We start from the raw sequence: 19,721 nt of genomic DNA, 5'->3' as shown, positions 1-19,721 counted from the left end.
CGTTGCGGCAGGTACAACTCGGGCAGCAAGTGCTTCTCGCAGGTGCACACGAAGCACCTGACGGTGACCATCGACGCGTTCACGATCCACAACTCGCTGTGGCAGGGCAAGAAGGTGCAGCTGCCCAGCAAGAAGGACATGGCGCTCGTCATCTAGTCGCCGCGGCTGCGGTCCCCCTGTATCGCTTACGGTGCTACTTTTACGTTTAATGTAATATAAACTCAAGCTTTAAAAGACATCGTTTAATATTGAATGCAAGTAATCGTTCGGATCGCTTAACCGTAGCGGGGAGTAGTGCCGTAGCGGCGCCGTCACTTGGCATTTTATCACAAACCGTACGATAGTCGTTTTATGTAGGAATAATTCTCGTCACAAAATCATTTTTTATAAAAATGTGTAGACGTAAGTGTTGAAGTGTGAACTGTGGACGAGTCCGCCGCGGGCGGATGCCATATGTGTTAGTGAGAGCGCCGGCGCCGGTCGCGTCGCCGGTCGCAGTCGCGTCGCGTCCCAGTCGCGGTCGCGTCGCAGTCGCAAGTCGCCAGTCGCAGTAACAAGCTCACGAACTAACCGCTTGCTCGTCGTTTAACTCGTTGCGAACGCAGAGCCCGATCATTACATATTAAAGTTACATTTTTTACCGCTTGTATAGCTAAAGTAAGGACGAGGCACACTTTACGTGGTAATTGTACTGCCTTATTCTGTAAATAATTGTTTTCTTTTTGTATACAGCTATTTATTAAAAGAATGTTAAAGGAAATTTGATGAATGTCATTTTTCATTGTTCGATGATCGGTCATCAATTATATACTACCGATAGTGTATGGTATGCAAATATATTGTATTATTAAAACCATAACGAAATAATATTGAATTTCATAATAAGTCTTGTGTTTTATTGACCCTATACATTACATTCCTGAACAACGGCCACTGTAAGCGTAAGTATCCGATGCCTAGGTGGTGGCGAGAAGGAGCAGAACCTACAGAACTGGAACCTACAGTAAACTTTGCCACACTTTTATGAACGCCAAAGTAACTGTCCCTTGTCTGTTTTTTCTTAAGGACTAAAACCACTGAACCGATGTGGGTTAAATTTCCTACGGAGGAACTTAGACACCTGAGAAAGGACATAGAATAGATTATGTCCCGGAAATCCTACGGGATCCTTTGCGAGTGCAACACTTGGACTGTCCATCTTTTGCGCGATAATATAAGCGCGATAGAGGTTATTAAATAAATAATTAACAGCAAATGCATCATGCGCTTTGTGAGTACGCTTGTTGCGCAACACTAATTATTTTGAGAAGCTCACAAAGATTAATTGCAGTCACAATCTGACGGAGAGTTAAGGTGTCAAGATTATCTTTCATTATTTTAGGAGCAAATTGAATATAAAATGCCCTCTGCCTTTGCGGGTTGTTCTCATGTCTCTCATGAATCACATGCTATCACTTTTTAACCTCCGACGCAAAAAGAGGGGTATTACAAGTTTGACGTGTGTCTGTCTGTGGCATTATAACTACCGAATCAATGCATTCAGGATTGATTTCAATTTGTTTTTTTTTTATTAAAGGTGACTTATGTGCGAGTGTTCTTAGATATGTTTGATGAAAATCGGATGAGCCGTTTAAAAGTTGTAGCGGGTGAAACTGGGTAATATGTGCTGCTGTGGCAAATATACTGGGATGGGGTCTCAAATCGCCTCGTATGATGAGAAAGTTGGTTGTAATCTTTAGCCTACTTATAGAAACAACGAGGTTCGGGGGTTTTTAAATTCATTATTTAATTTTTTATTAAAAAATCTTGAATTTTATTTGGACTACATTTAAACGTATTTATTAATCATAAGGACATCAAAATCAATACATATAATAAAACAGTAAAACAAAACATTGTCTCTAGTCTATACATCTATCTTTACGAAGAGACGTTGCGTCCCTTTGTATTTTATATAGAGTGTACTATGGAGAGTGTTCTGAGGAATTGTTCAACCTTTTACCAGCCGCACAGTTCCAATATCGGACCACCCGCCGTAAAAACCAATTCCATCCGCACCATCTGGATGGTTGGCGGTCCACCACCGTATGCTTCACCCGCAACTTCTTTCCGCGTACGGTGAAGCTTTGGAACGATTTACCAGCTACGGTGTTCCCGAACAATTACGACATTAGGGCCTTCAAGAAAAGAGCGTATATGTCCCTGAAAGGCCGGCAATGCACTTGTAACACCTCTAGTGTTGCAAGTGTTTATGGGCGGTGGTGACCACTTAACATCAGGTGGCCCACCTGCTCCTTTGCTTGCCCTGCCATAAAAAAAAAACATTGAACATAAAAAAATAATTGAAGAAGGATTAAAACAGAAATAGAGCACGAATCGAAAAAATAATTGTGTCGTTTGTTTGTACCGGCTAATCGGAACTACTGGATCGATTTGAATTATAGTTTTTTTGTTGTATAGGTATTAAGTCTGATGTGGTCTAATTTCTTTTGAAACACCTGGCGCAGAACCGAACCAGACCTAATAATAAGAGATATAAAAATGTCCCATAACAAAAATACTCCACGCGATGAGCAAATTCTGCTGAGAGTATAAATTTGAAGATCTGGAACTCCAGCTAAGTACTCTATACGTTTATAGGAGTGCAGAGTTGTAAAATTCCTTGTGGATAGTTTCCACATACAAAATATATTTTGTTAAATTTAATTCACTTAATTCTTTTTTCTGCAATATTATAAATGCGAAAGTTTGTAAGGATATGTGTGTGTTTGTGTTTAACGCAGACTACTAAACCGATTGCAATGAAATTTGGTACGTAGACAGCTGGACAAATGGAAGAACATATAGGCAACTTTTTATCCCGATATTCCTACGGGATACGGACTTACGCGGGTGAAACCGCGGGGTGCAGCTAGTTATTGATAATATGAATTGTTCGAACAGTTTTTATAAGTTTAATATTTCAAATTGAGTTCTGTAGATAAAAAAATCCGCAAATAAAATTGTTCACCCATCTAGGTTATGACTGTGTCAACTGTTACTTGACCTTGAGATGTTAAATTATTTGTTGTATGGTTTTTCAATTTATCTGCACATCACCACTGCTCGAAACGATGAAGGAAAACATCTTGAAGAAAAATGTCAAAGAATGAAAAGTAAAACGACATGTGACATCTGCCAACCCATACTTAGCCGACGTGGTGGACTATGGCGTGATATTTCACGCCTTAGTCCACCATCTATCTAAGCCATATATCTTAGTCCATATATCTAAGCTTAAATCACAGACAAAATAATACTATAAATAAAACCTATTTAATTGAAATCCTCCAGTTATTCATGTTCGAAGTTCACGCGAACGTAGAGCCAGCAGTCAGCACCAGCTAGTTTGAAATTCAAAATAAAAAACTAAGGGCGCAATATTATCATTATTTTCTTACAAATCGAAAATTCATCTGATTTATGGTCTTCATATTTTCATTACAGAAGATCGCGATATACATGAAGAGAAAAAATAGAATTAGATTAATTAGAAGTCCAGGAAACTTACCTTTAGTGCTATAAAATAACTGAGAGATACATAATATAATATTTTTCACAAATGTATGTGGTATGAATTTCACAGGGTTATCTACGAAATTAAATAATTTAGGTATTACTTATAACATATTAAAAAGAAAGAATAATTATCATCCCACATGCATTCCGTGTCTTTTCGGAGCATTCGAAAGACTTTTTAGCACTTTCCCAAAGAAAGCCACACTTAGATACATAACTTATAGAACCTGTTTTCCATTCTGGCCATAATACCTGCGGCTAGTGTCTACTGCTATTGTAAAAAGGTAAATATAGGATTGCGTTATATCAATTGCCTATCTATCAATCGTCATCGGGGCAGAACTACTTAGTTGTTTTAATTTATTGCATGCATTTAAAGTTAACTTTGTCAATTCTTCGTTTAAAGTAAATGCTGTAGAATGATCTACCTAATGCTATCATGACAATAAGTGAATTTTGATTTGATTATTCAGAAAAGAATCGATTTCACAGTTGATCGTTCTATATGTACATGAGCTCTAAGTGCATATATTACTTATTACGTAATTATTATACTATAGACTCATTATGAATCACGGGCGAAGTCGGGACGGATCGCTAGTAAAAATTATTGGTGAAAAATTAACATACAAATGCAGTACAAATTATATAACATAATATATTGCAAATAAAATATAACAACAATAAAACAATAATATCCTTGTCTAAGATGTCGACATGGTACTTCCACAAATCACTACATGACGTTGATAACATAAATGATAAAATGATTATCTATTTTGGAATATGTTCCTTATCAATTTTGTTTTATAACTTACCCAGGAAAGAGGCCTTCAATTTCTAACCGTGTTTGTAAATACATAACAAAATTTTTGAAAACCTACATCTAGTTCTATCAACCCAATCACCATCAAACATCAAAGTAAAATAGTTTATGTGTCTATATAGTATAGGTGTCTACGCTAGGAAGCATTTTGTTTGCAAACTTTTTCGAACGTATTTGGAGAATACGTTTGTTATATCTATTTACAGTTGACTTTGTGAATTATTTGAATAAGAAAAATATGGAGCAGCCGGCGTGGCGTCAAGTGCTGCACAACAGATATCCGCAGACCGCGCTCCTGCCACCACCCGCGCCGCGCCGCCTCGCTGTGCGCTCGCCGCGCCGTCCGCGACACAGCTGACAGCGCACCCTGCGACACTTCGCAGTTCGGTTGAAACCGCCGATAAGCGCGCTTGTGTTAAGTGACTGCGCCCACTACACGATCGCGCACGCGCTTCTGCGATCTCGACGACGCAGAATCTTACAGATTACCAAACACAAATTGCAACCACCCCCTTTACAAACCCAATGTGACAGTGACATTTCGGGGAGTGGATGACAGCTTAGGACATTGTTATGTTTGTGTAAAATTTATCGGTGACAAAATCGTAAAGTGTAGCGTGAAAAAACAGTGAACGGCTCGTATGAGTTTAGTGTTTTTAATATTATATTCAGTGATAATGATATCGGGCGGGTAGTGCGATGATGCGCAAGGAGAGTGGGACGGTGTGCGCGCTGGACGCCGCCGACTGCCTGACCCTGCAGCAGATCCTGCAGGCCTTCAACTCCAACGTCAGCGAGGAACACGCATGGGCGCTGTTCTACCAGGCCTCGCGCTGCTTCCAAAAGTGTCTGGCCGACGGAGCCGCCTGCTTTCTTCCCTCGCAGCTGACCCATGTGCTGCTACACAAGGACGGCGCCGTGCATCCCGATACGCTGCTGAACCCTAGAGGTATCTCATTGTGCCTTCCTATATTCATTATGAAAGCAAATAAAATACAGGCTATGTCTAAAACTTAAAATATTTAACTATATAAATTACATATTGTATTGACCAACTGCTATTACAGTTTTAAGAGGTAGGAGTACAAGGTATTTACGCGTGCAAATCCATTGGAATTGACATTGAAATAGGAAATTACCGGATAGTGTACATGATAGTTAAAAATAACTCTCCTGTATTCTCACAAAAAGCGCAAATAAATTAATAAGTAATAAACCATCTTATATTCAGGCCGGATCTATTTAACAATAATCTGCATATTTTACTGAAAACAGTTGACAATGTTCATGGTGAAATCTTGTGAATTCTATTACGGCCTAAATGGCATTATATTAGAAAGAAAATACAACTGTTTATACAAGGTAAAGTTATAAAACAATTTGATATACAAAAAGATAAATTGACCTCGTATAAACAGGAGATCCACTCAGTGTATGAGTCTAAGCCCATTAAAGGAACGTAGGCTCTCCACTGATTTTCACAGGACACCACATTGACCCCCTGACAGTGGCAGCGTACATGTAAAAGGAAGAAACGAAAATAATGTATAATGAAATATACGATAATAATATTACAATACTAAATTTTGTTGTTGCTGTAAGTTATTTGATAGGGATATAACCTTCAGATCCTGATACAGAGTAATTTTTGTTTGCGCATCTTTCACGTTGTTGCGGTGCGATTCTATGTTTCTGTCTCGGGGAAACATGACATTCTCAATTATCATAGGATTTTTTTTTTGATTACGCTAGCGAAGCCGCAGGCGGAAAGTACGTGAGAATTTCAACAAAACCCTGAAAAAAATTATAAAAGATAATAATAATAAATACTACTTCAATAAACTAAATTTCGACTATATTAGTATTCTTATGAACAGAGTTTACGTAAGGAAATTATTCAACCCTGGCGATCCAAATTATAATAATAATATAAACTCGTATTGTATTGTCACCAATCCGAAGAATCGGTTGCGTACAAACATACAAGTGAAGCTAATAAAATCGTCGAATTGTAGGTATATATTTCAACAACACTCTTGCAATATTAATTATCCACATTGTCATAACGATACATAACCATGATTTTACATAATTTAGCCCCGTTACCGTTATATAAATCGCTTTTATTATTTATGAATACTTTGCACAATGCTGCCAATTTATAAATAATTAGCCAATGCAAGTGTCACTAATCTGTACCGATACTTATGCAAATTATTCACACGCAATCACAAAATATCACGTTATCGTCCACATATTTGCGAAATGGTCAACAGTCAATAGTCGACTTATCAGTTGGCTTTTCGGCAAACAAGATACCGTATCGCCGCGTAATGTTCAAAATATAATTGATTTATATTACTATATGACGGCTGCCAACCGGGCTGCCTTTGTCTCGGATGCGGAATGATAAACCTTTTGTTTGACTTAAAAATCATAATATCTTTCTTTCGGCAACAAAAATATTTATTTTCTTATTTACTATCTGGGTAAAAAATACTGTTGTAGCACTAGAATTCATTAATTTATAAAACGTAATATAAAGTTGTAAAAGTAAATAGGAATTGACAATGTAGCGTTGCAGTTGGCACATACGTATTAACATTTAGGCTGCCTGTCCACCTTGTGTAAATTAAAATATAAAGAATCCTTTAAATACATGTTTGAAAACGATTACATAAACAGTAAAGTTAATTATATATAAATACTAGCTGACCCGGCAAACTAACATTGTGACACGAATCTGTAGTTTTTGCGTGAAAGAGTAACAAAGATACGTCCATCCTCACAAACTTTCGCATTTATAATAATAGTTATAGAATATAGATTATACGTTACTGACTGTATTCTGATGTAAATTCGTTAAGTTGCTTATTATATTTTTCACCGAATAGCATTCTAATAAATGTCATATCGAGTGGCCATTTCTATGTATCTAGGAGTGTGGCCCAGATAGCTGACACCGCAGTCGCACCCACTACACCGACCATGTTTACGGACGCCAGGCGACGCCAGGCGACGCCGGCTGACAGCTTCGTATGCATTTTATTGTCTTCTGACCCATATTGCTGCACTCGATGAATTTATTAGCAGTTGTCAGTTATGCACAGATTCTCTCTTTACTGTTTCGGATATTTCGATCTGTGTGCTATCGATTAGCTCTATTTTATTAGATCATTTACAATAGATAAGAAACCTGGAAAATGTGGAATCGAAAAAAAAATGACATTTGACAGTGCAGTCGTATTTAGTCATTGTAATTTTTGTTACTCAGGGTTTGTATATTATAATCTTAATATAACTCAGTATTGAGAACCATATTTATTTTATAAATTTATCTGTCAATGCAGACGGGACCACACTACTTAAAGCGGAGAAAATAAAACTGAGGAAAAATGCACGAAAACACTGTTGTTTAACGAAGTATAGGAATCTTCTAAAGATAAACGTCAGATTCCCGCGAGCTGCTGCATGCTGCCTCGTAACGGGTGCATAATGTATATTTTCTATCTCATCATTAATTGCGAGAACTTACGCGTTAGGCGCTGAACACATCGCCTTAGCGAAAAGAACTTCAGTTATAATGTATATAATAAATTTAAGCTTGGATGGAAAAATAATTCTCGTTCGAAATTTGTTATTGAAATTTCATTTCATTTCAAAAAGTCAGATAAGATATCAATATCGTGAGATCATTTTTCCTGTAGTTTTTATCCTACACACATACATATAATAAATATAAATATAAAACGTCAGGACGTAGCCGGTGTACACTGTACAAGGTGCAAGCAGGAGCTGGCGTCAGGCGTGAGTGGGCACTGCGCCTTACGCGCGTTATTGTTCTGTCATGTCGGTTTCTCTGCGCGAGCGCTCGTGAGAAGCGTCCCCGGAACGAATGTATCAATACGTTGAATTTCTTTAGCTGCCGCCTCGATAACGGACGCATTGTTTGCTAAATATACCGCTGGTTTCATTACTTTAAACTATGTTTTACATTCTAATTAGAACTTACCTATAAATTGCAACGATCCAGTTCATTGCCTATAAATATCAATGGATATATTCCAGCGGTTTCTTTATGCTTGGGATTGGAATTGATTTACATAAGAATCCTTTTATAGGCGATCTATTTATTTGGAAAAAAATGTGATTCACACGGCTAGCAATAAAGAGTTCCGAGTTAACAATGGGGGTGAGAATAGTTTTTGTGTGTTTTTTAATATCAGCATTGGTCCCAGTGGATGTGCCGTGAATGGGGCTACCTGTGCGTTTCCCGGAAGGACCAGTGTTGATGCGACAGGTAGTGGTAGTAAAACGAAAATGCTGAATATGTTAAATACATATTAAAATAATAATAGGATAATTAAGGTTGCGCACGAGTTATTTTAAGATGTATGTTGATAACATGAGTTTCCATTTAATTTTATTATCGAGTGAAGCGTGGGATGCGCACGAACAAGCCTGCAATAATACAGCCGAAGTGCACAAGAGCCCGCGGGCTGCCTTTGTTTCCTTCCCTATTGTTTAGCTCATTGTTCCGCGAGCTGCTTACACTCTGTTTGCCGAACTCAATATTCCTCCTCATGAGGAGTCGTTGAGAACGCTCTGATAGTATTTGTTCCATGTATTATTTCTGAAAAAATGCAAATTTCCTTCCAATTCGTCTTTCTAATATTATGCGAAAGTTTGTGAGGACTATATTTTTGTATGCTACTGAGTTACAGAAATACTTTATTTTTCCCGCGGGTTTGTTCGCAGGTGAAACCGTAGGGCGCAGCTAAGCTTTACTTCTACTAGTCGTGTCAAAGGTTTTCTATTATATGGCTGTACGTAATTCACCTTGTTTGTAATGTTGTATAATCAGTAATTTCAACAAATTTCCAAGTGTTGTGTTTAGTTAAAAGCACGTGGGGCTTGCGGTCCCATTCCGCATCCCGGGGCAATGGGCAGGCCTCACGAGTCAAGGTCGCGGGATCGATACCCCCCGCCCCCGCCTGCCGCCTTCAACTCGCCGCTCGCGCCTCGCCCCTCGGCCCTCATGTGACGTCACCCTCAACGGACAACTCGAATGTTAACGATCTTTTATCACTACACAAATTAGTATTAACTCGTTATAATATCAAGTTTTTTGTATATCTAATAGTTGTATCAAATGTTTTTTTAAAGTTCTTATAATTTATTTAAAAATTAAACTCAATGTTATGATCGTGGAATGTATGGACTATATGTACGTGGAAGCCTTTTTAGTAAAGCACCTTCCTAAATTACCAATTAATACGATAAGGAAATCATTTTCAGAGACAATAAAAGACTCTTTTTGATGTATTTAGCGTTATGTTTGATTAAGGCTATAATCACGTATTCGGCCTTTGCTTGTTTCCAACGTTATATAAATAGATACAAACATCATTTTTATCGTTTTGTGTGAAAATTATAAATAAAAATTTGCTCATGTGTTGTTGTCGCGATAACCTCGCGAGTCTTGGTTCACGGCGTCCGTGTATCTTTTGTTTTATCACTGAACTTGAACATGAAGTATTAAATTTTAAGTTTAAGTAGCACTCGGGGATCACGTACCAATCCAAGGATGAAATAATTTTTGTAATCGGTCCACTAGTTCCTGAGATAAGCGCGTTTAAACAAATAAGTAAATCGTCAGATTTATGTTATTAGTAGAAGTATATATTTATTGAATGTTAAATTTTTTCAAGTGTAAGACAAAATATTATCGCTTTCCTTAACAAAGTTAATTAATTGCTCAGTCTTCGTATAATTGGCAACGTAATTCTGTAGTGTAGTAGGTACATGTAGGTGTTGAACGGGCGCACGGGTGTAATATTTTTATGAACAAAAATCATATATTGTTCACAGGAGTCTAGAATCAATAAAGTGTAGGGCCATATCTCGAGTGTTAATCAGCTTAGCTCGAGTGTTAGGCAGCTTATCAGCCGAGTGACGTGGTATCGGCAAGTCTGCTATCAGATAAGAGGCGACCTTTGTGATAGCTAGAATTATAATTTGTCGTCGACCCTGCCCAGGTATCTACATTATATTCATAAGGGGACTACACAACCTTAACGTGGGGTTTATAATGCCTTTAAATGTATGATCCACAGCAGTAAAAAAAAAAAAACAAAAAATGTAGGATGTTTCAAGAAACAAGCTAATTAGATACGAAAGAAATAAATCATAAGGATATCTCTAAACATTTATTTTTACTGTTTAAAATCTAATATACTCGCAATTTTTCAGATTTACTGTCAAATGATTCTTCAGGCAACATAGCAATTTAATAGTATTAATTTTTAAGTACGATAAATAGATTTTTAGTAAATTGCGTATTCTTATTTCTGATCGCTCATATGTACGAATGTGTGCGTGTGACCTGTGTACTGACATCATCATCATTTAGTCTTGCAGTCCCCTTAGGAAGAAGCTAATAGCTGTCCTCTACGGCAGTGACGTTGCAATTTTCATTTGTTAATAATTGAGATAGTAATAATACAATTTGTAAAAATAATTTGTGACAGCCTGAACATCATTATATTGGAATACTGATTACGATTAGTCTTTCATTAAGCAAGTAAGTTTTTCGTTTCCGGGAAAGGACGTTTTCTTTCACGTATGAAGTGAAGAGCCAACTATTAAATACTTGAGTAATAATAAAAACAATAATATGATGAAACGTTATTTTGCGTATTTTTAGAAAACTGAAATCCGGTTATCTTATCAAAGTGCAGTGATACGAAGTGCAATCTCAATGTACGCAAATACGTTATCTGTGAAGCACTTTCCTTTATGTCCCGGACTTGAAGCAATGAGATATTATTCGATATTAAGCAAGGATTTTTTGGTTCCGATATATAGCTAGTCGGCCTAGTTTAGTCGGTGTCACCTCTTTCTATCTGTATGCACTCAGCTCCAAACAATGACTGCATCATAGATGGTAACGATACATCGCGCGCCGTTGGGAAACACGTTCCCGCCTCGGGGCCGCTCGGGGCGGTTGTGCAACGTGAATGTTTGTTGATTATTATAATAACGAGTCCGGAATTACCGTCACTTGTAATTGACAAGCGAGTGTGCCATGCTCGCGTATTGAGTATTATACGGACGGACGGACGTACGGAGGGACGGTGCGATGCGGACGCTATTGATCATCACGCTGTTTAGGATCCGGCATTCCTACTACACAAGTAGTTAATAGTAGTGACATGTCGTTAACTCGTTGCATTACAATTAAATTTAATAACATTGTTAATAATTAATATTTAAGTAAATAGATCTTTTGTTGTTTGTTTACTCTTTGTGGTTTTGTAAATTAATTAAGTATATTATTAAAATATACTTAATAATAATAGATGGTCGATAAGGGAGCGTATAAAAGATAATATTTCATTATCAAGTATTGCTGATAAGCATCAATTCTCTAAAACTCACAAATAAGTTAATAATGTTGAATATTCGTATGTGTTTCTAAAAACTTAACATGATAAATATGAGGCTAGTTATGAATTCATCGGGCGAATAAAATAAATCCTATAATCCAATAACAATTAATATATTAGGTCACAAGGAACACTTTATAACAAAGAGTTTGTCAGAATATTAATATATATAATGAAATGTATAAACTTTCAATAAATTATTATGCAGTGGCTTCCGTTGGTCGACAAAATGTTGTAAGACAATGCATTATATAATCCCCAGCTCATTGCGTTCATTATAAATAATTTAGGTGCAATCATAGGTATTGTGTATGATACTCAAGAGTCGAGGGTATCAGGTTAGGTCATACGACACATTACACATACTAATATAATGATAAATGCGAAAGTGTCACCTTTCTAGTACTTTACGTTATTGGCTCATGCATTTCACATGCTCGTTTGATCAGCGTCGCTATCAATATACCAAGCTCTCTTCGTATCCCGCGTTCAGGTGTGATCGTTTAAAATTTGCAGAAGATGTTTTATTGTGTTGAATTCTTCATTCGTAAAAGTTTCGCAGTGCGTGGGGAGTGGTCGCTGGTGATTCTTGGACGAGATTCACTCGCTTTATTGATTCGCGACCCACAATCTAGGTTGCCGACGTTTGCAGAAATACGAGCGTGCATTACTCACTCCCCGCATTATTGCAGGTTGTGGCGGATAACACAAAATATCTCACTTGTAGGAATAATTACGTGATTAAATGTAGCATAATTTGTGTTGTTGTAAAGACAATTTGCTTACTTACATCATGAAATAAGTTCATGGTCAATATCTTCAATGTCTTTTCTGACTTAATTGTGTAGTCTTTTCGAGTTATTGAATGTAGGTACTGTATAGATCTCTTCATGTGAGATAAATAACGGTATTCATGTCAATGAAATTTCAAAATAATATAAATTGATTGAAACCGTTAATAAAATTAACAATGTGTACATAATATCATTCGACAATAAGTTGAGGGCTAACGCAGTTGTAGAGAATATATAGTGATTTGGCTAAAGCCTGATTAATATTTTGTTATTAAAGTTCTGTACTGCTCCTGTGCTTGTTTAATGTTGAACGGAATCCGAAAAGTGGTATCGTTGCGACATCGGCACGCGTCACTGCACGGGCTGAAGCGTGATTCAGTGGCACGCATGCCTTCCTTTCTCCAAACTGGGGCGTAGGAGCGACCTTGCAGCGGCTCACTGCTCGCTGCCGCCGGCTGTGGGCGGTGACATTTGACACTCCTAGCTCCTACTGTCCGGAGACTCCGTGGATACTACCACATGGGTTTATATGGTTTGACCACATGATGCATTGCGACATAATATACATTCTATATTTGACTACTTATTAAAAGGACAGAAAACTAAATAAACTTTAAGCAAACGGAGTGCGCAATCGAGTTGTATTAGGTTATCGCCTTATGTTCGTTTCACCCCAAAGATGTGTGAGTCGCTCGCTTCAGTCGGCTGAGGCTGCTCCGCATATGGGGAATTGGCAGGCGAGGACATTGGAAGTGCGCCAAATTCGGATTGAACTGCACGTTAAAAATGCGTATTTGCTCCTATTTCGTTACAAATTTCCATAAATTACGGTTAAAATGTCACTCGTTCGTCTATGTTTCGAAAAAAGTATCAACCAAATCAAATAACATCTATAAAATTAGTGTCGACTTTAATCTTTTGATGGGTAGCGGTGGTTATGCAATACTTTCATGTTTTCGTTCACAGCAAACATTACGGTCATCACTGTCTTTAATGGAATGGAAATCAATGTTTTCACTCGTCAATGAAGCTGAATTTGGGCGGTACATTAAGCCGTCAATGCCGAGCCACTCGTCGTCCCGCGGCGGAGTTGCGTCAGCTCTCGTTTTGTATGAACTTTAGACTTTATACTAGAAATTTCGACTCGAATACAAACAAACATCAAAATTAATTCGTCAGGTGTCGCTGCTGCTTCGATATCATCCAACCGTTGACTGATTACCAGGTAGCTGAAGGTCGTCACAGCGCTGCCTCGAAGTTCAAATCGCTATCAATGTCACTTTTTGTCACAGCGAGTGACGTCGATGATGCAACGCCGATAACCACCTGGCTACCGAGTACCGTCTGCTCTGCCTAACCATGGCGTTGCTAATACGTTGAGAATCTAGTTGAATATTAATCAATTAAATTCACATTTCACGTTCTACATATGCACCTAACTGAAGATTTACAAATAATTGGAAATGAAAATATTGGAGTTGAACAAATAAGTACTCTTTTTGTCTAAATTTGTATTTAATGAGTATAGAAGTGTAAGACACATTTAAAGTGACGAGATTCTTAAAGTCAAAACCCATCTATCAAGATAGTGGCGATAAGCGGACAGCGAGCGATCGCAACACTAGCAAACATTGGAAACTTTCTTCTTTTATTAACTTAAATTAGCCAGTGCTCGATCGCTGTCTTTATCAGAACTTATTCAATTTATAGGCTAAATAATTTTTATGAATGACTTTCAACGTCTCTTTTAATATTGTCTTGTTTTTCTTATTAATGACAATTTTTCAAAGATGGACGAAAAGTGAAGATGCGTCACCATGTTACGATAGTCAAACCTGAAGCTATAAAAATGCTGGTTATGTCAAACGGTTCGCGGTTACCTACGAACCGTTACTAAATTCATTCCATTCGTCAGTTTGAGTTGAGTCACTCGGCAATTTGTTATCGAGCCGAGTCCCAATTAGTAGGTGTTTCGTTCCACTTGCTACTTTCTACCGAGCTCGACGCCGGCCCCGTTGCGGGCCCTTCACGAGAGCGACGAGTGGAGCCGCTACACGCCGATCATTATCATACTCGTTAATTAAGTTTGGTGATAGTGTCCACGGATAATCGGTCGATTTAAATTTTGTGAAAACAGGTACCTCCACATGGCCAGGTGGCAGAAAATGTGGAAACGTTATATGCACCGTACGTATGATATGACCCGAATGACAATAAAAAGGCATTGTCCCTAGAATTTGCGAATTCGATTTCTTCTCGTATTCTCAGAGAATCTTCAATGTTAATAATTACTAAAATCAAAGTAAAATGGAGATCTTTGATACGCATATCCGTTTAAACTAGTGTGGAACTTCAAAGATCCCGTATGTTTTATGTAACAGCGTGGATTAGGGGCCGTTGCGTGATCGAAGGAAATTGCATAAGAATTCCGCATGTCCCCGGCGAGGCGTGTGCGGAATAGTGTCGCGTAATTGATACGCGCGGTGCGGCGCGGACGTGCTCGGTGCTTACGCGCTGTGACGCGTCCGCCGTCCAACGCAATGTCAATGTCACGCCGCGCGCCGAGATCCATGGGATTTACTTGGATCCTGTGTTATGATATTGCTTCCAATTAGAGCGAAGCAGCACAAAAGTCTTTTATTCGTTTTTTGTAGATGATGATCGTTCCCTAGAATTTATATATATATTGTGTCCATTGCAAAAATTTATACGAATCTCAAATTCTATGTATACCTACTTCTATTACAGTAATTCAGTTAAAAGATATGCATTAGTTTCGTCTCGTTCATTCGCTGCCTCATCAACATTTCTTAGGGTGTTCTTATGGTCTTGGGAGTAAACGAAAAAATACACGAAATGCTGTTAAAATTGTTCGTTTGTCGTAGAATCGTACTCCGGTCAATAGATGCAGTGGCTACTGCTGGATTCTCATGACTGTCCTTTGATAGTAATAAGCTGAAGCCTGAAGATAGTTTTGCGTTAATTGTGGGTTCATTAGAAAATTAATGTGAACTTTATTTATCTATACTTTAATTTCATAACTGTTGGTTACTTTCAATTAAAAGTAAATATAGAGCAATTATAATTAAAACAAATACAAAAGTGCACGCGCGTTACAAAATTTAAGCGAATGTTTAATTTGTAATGAACTACTATATTGAATAGGCCAACGAGAATTTTACGTTGAACTAAATAAACCATCCGCAGCAATTTCATTTTATACTTAAACTGAAAAATCGGCTTGTCCAAAATAAATAAATAGGGTCTTAAGTCTGAAAAATAATACTAAAATGCATGAAGATACGAGTAAATTAGAATATGTTAACTTGTTAATGTATCTTTCTATTGTCTGGTAGCCACCACAGTTCCATAACAAACAAATGACTTCAGTCACGGACAATAATTATGTTTAGGCGATGAAGTAATGAAGTCCCCTGTCCACCGTCGTCGGTGCGGTCGGTGCGGGCGCGCACGGCGCACACTGCACACAGGCGCGCACGCGGCGCGTCCGCACGAGCGGCACGCACACGCGCGCGCCGTTCCCACGGTCCGCTCGCCGCGGGTCCGACCTCCGAAGTCCGAGCTCCAAACACTCATTTGTATTGCCGGCTCCATCGGTCGCACCTATTGTGTCCACGTCGCACCGAACCTCATCATTTATTCTTAAAACTGGAACGTGAGATTAGAAATGATTAGCCAGAATTGGAAGGCGTTTGTTCCCCAATTTACGATACATTTACCTACCAACAAACACGTTTCGGACACGGTTATAGTCTAAAATTTCACGAACGTAATTAAACGATAATAGAACACACTTTGACGTTTATCCTATATTATTTCCGTATATTTTATATTATAAACGAGAATATTTTATAATTATGCATGGATGTTTATTCTCCTCCACGAAAATCACTGATCGGATTTTGATGATACTTGGTAGTGATGTAGTATAGGCATCAGAATAACAAAAGAGTTATATAAATATACTCACTAATGCCATGGGTTCGTTCGTGGGCAACCGTGCGACGCAGCTCGTTGTAAATAAGCAGTGGACATAAGACTGGTCATAAAGTAAGGTAACAGTAGTGAAGCATTAATTCCGTATCGATTTTCACCGTTATACACAGAGTGTGCCGAAGAGAGACGCTGTTCGAAAAATAGTTTCACTAATTTGTCGACTTCTAATACGTATGTAAATGCAGCACTTTCCAGCTTTCGCGAATCTTTCTCTGCTCTTTATTTATGCTAACACACGGGTCGTTAATCATTAAATTAAACGATCGCTAAGATTCGATAAGCGTTGTATTTTAGATACATAAATGAGCTAGGGTGTATTCAATATGATAATGCGGTATGTAAAGCTTCACAACAAAGGGAGTATCCCGTGGGAAGTCCCACGCGGGCGCGCTGCGTTCCGCTCTGTGGCCCTTCGCCACCAGCTATTACCAGCACCGTGAATATCGCAGATCTCGGGATAAGGAAAGGCTAACGATTCCGTTGTAGTAAGGGCGCGATATTGAGGGATTATTATTTTTGAACAAGTTGTGTCCTGGTAACGTACCATTAAACTATTTTCCGAAAAGTAATCAACTTCTCTAGGCCGCAACAACTCCATATCGTTTTTGGAATTCTAAAAATTTGTTCTTGTCTATAACAGAATAATCATTCTCTAATACGAAGAGATATCGAACCAATGTACTAATATCGAAGCAAAACTCGTATGTGATAAGTTTAAAGTAACTTAATTCAAGTGCAGGATTAGGATACATATATTAAAGACGACTGTGAAAGTAAAAATTATGCAATATTACATTAGTTCGGGTTCATGTGACACGCATATCGGCTGCATTGCGTCATTTATATGGAAAATGTTTTAAAGAAAATCAATTTCTAATGGATCAGATAAAGTGGAGCTATTTGTGGCTATAAAATCGAAAATACACGCGAGCAATAATTACCGAGTAAAGTGCGCCTGCGGGTCAGTCGCGGTCAGTCGCGGCGCGGCCACGCGACTCTCAACTCTATTTGCATGAAATTGTGCACTAACAAGAGTTAATTTAAAAATCGCTTCGCCAAAACGTGACAGTTTTCTTTAATGTCGTGATACAAAGCGCCAGCTACTTTAAGTGTACCTTTTGAGGTAAAAGCTGGCGACGTCAACGGTTTTAGACAAAAAATAACTTCGCTTTGATTAACTAAGCACGTGTGAATTATAGTTATACATATATATAGTTATAATATAGCATCATTATGCTTCAATTGTTGTCTAAACATGCTGCCAATCGTTTTTATCATCACTTTGTTTCCGCGTATATTCAATTATATTTATCGCTTATGTATTAAAGCAGCGTAAATGAACGAAAATAGCATAATCTTTTCTAAGCCAGCTTATCACTCCATTAAAATTCTTTTGCTTGCTAATCATTAATCAGAGCATATAATGTGAGCCGCTGTCCAACACACGCATGACATGTTATATTTCGACACGTAAACAAATTTTAAACACACTTGGTGTGGCATCTTAGGCATTTTTTGATGATTATTCGATCCCCTCCCCCTTCTCATTAAATATAGTGAGTTTCTAGTGTGCGTGAGTTGTATTTATTTCAAAAATAATGTTCAATACTTTTATATACGATGTGCACTTTGGGATAGGCGCAAAATCATGTTTTAAAAGTTATGTTCGGTTTTACTTGAAAATATTTTAATAAATAAACATACTTCAATATTTCCGATGGACATTCAATAAACGGGTAGCAATCTACGCTACAATAAACAAACGATTATTGCCGTCGAATATAAGCTGTTCGCATATTGTCATGTATATTTATAACTTAATATTTACTTGGTATCAGCTCTAAATTTGATGAATGTTCTCATTGGAATCACCTCATTAGCAATTAATTATTGCAATTAACGAGCAGTGACCCCGGCCCTCGCTCCGGCCGCCGTGCGCTGCCCCGCTGGGCCCCGCTCGGCCCCGCGCACGCAGCCGCCGCGTGCGCCCGCTGCGGGACCGCACTTTCCATTTCATTTGTTTTCTCTATTGACTTACCGACATCATTAAAACAGTTTTATGTCGCGGATGTCGTACGAGCATGTATAATATTCAAATACTTTGGTTCGCTTTCCTGCAATTTATTTGAGAAAACTTATATAAAACTTCCAGTGAAAATTGATGGTTACCGACGTCACATTATTGTAACTAAAAAAAACGCTTTTTATGCGGTACGTTACACGTAGCATAGATTATTATCGTATAAGATAAGTATTCATTAAAAACAGGTTGAAGTTATTATAAATTTACGGAAAATTATCTACTGCTACAAACACCCAATCATTGATGAAAACTTAACATAGAAACTGAGTCTTGCATATCACGTTCACTGTATAGCTACATAAGACCCGAGAAACCTCGCGTCGACGTTTATTACTTCTATTAATGGCAAATATGGGTCGATGTCTCTTTAAAGTTTATTTCAATACGATGCAAGTAACTGTTCGCAGAAGCATTGTCTGGTCCGCTGCCGAGGCGCGAGGTTCATCTGCACGATAGTGATATCACCGCTGACTATGTTCCCCGCATGAGCATCACTGTGTGGAACGAGTTATGAAACATATATAAGATAAGCTTCATACAAGGACGAGCGCAATATGTTTTTGTTTATAAACGAGATTTTGTAACAATTGATTAAAATTTTGTGCTATCATTCCATAAACACACTAATCATTTTGTTTGACAAAACATTTCGAATGTTATTGTAATTTGTATACACAAGTATTAATATTTTCAGCCAACTTCCAATCCAGGATGAGGTTATAAATAATTACTGGATGAATAGATTATGATAATTTTTTTAATTTGAAAGCTGACCTGCCTCGTGCCGGTTCCGTTTGAATTTAATTTGGTCCAATTCTGACAATTTGATGGCGGTTTTATTTTTTGTTAAAACAAATTATATTATTTACGTTCGTGGTTGCTTAAGGGATGAGGAAAGGATTGACGTCGGGAATAAAAGAGAAGAGTGAGGGAAAAGGAAATGAGCGTTCGTCCCCCTCACAGCAACATTTACATAGTTAACTTTGTTTACAGTT

General features: G+C 37.9%; 2 protein-coding genes across 7 annotated transcripts in view; both read left to right on the top strand.

Annotated features, from left to right (window-relative positions):
* LOC119830533 (patronin-like) overlaps positions 1–864 on the top strand; it is a 40,658-nt gene extending 39,794 nt beyond the window's left edge. Inside the window, 1 exon segment of the mRNA XM_038353594.1 lies at positions 3–864. Coding sequence (XP_038209522.1) covers positions 3–156 — 154 coding nt within the window. The 3' untranslated portion in view covers positions 157–864.
* A 3,885-nt stretch (positions 865–4,749) lies between these two features.
* LOC119831253 (protein spire) overlaps positions 4,750–19,721 on the top strand; it is a 70,895-nt gene continuing 55,923 nt past the window's right edge. For all 6 annotated transcript variants that reach the window (XM_038354565.1, XM_038354587.1, XM_038354580.1 and 3 more), the window contains exon 1: positions 4,750–5,333. In XM_038354565.1, the coding sequence (XP_038210493.1) occupies positions 5,084–5,333 (250 nt within the window). In that variant the 5' untranslated portion in view covers positions 4,750–5,083. The remainder of the gene's footprint in view (positions 5,334–19,721) is intronic.

This window comes from Zerene cesonia, chromosome 1 (assembly GCF_012273895.1).
Source record: "Zerene cesonia ecotype Mississippi chromosome 1, Zerene_cesonia_1.1, whole genome shotgun sequence".
Lineage (NCBI taxonomy): Eukaryota > Metazoa > Arthropoda > Insecta > Lepidoptera > Pieridae > Zerene > Zerene cesonia.
This window is presented reverse-complemented; position numbering and strand designations above follow the sequence as displayed.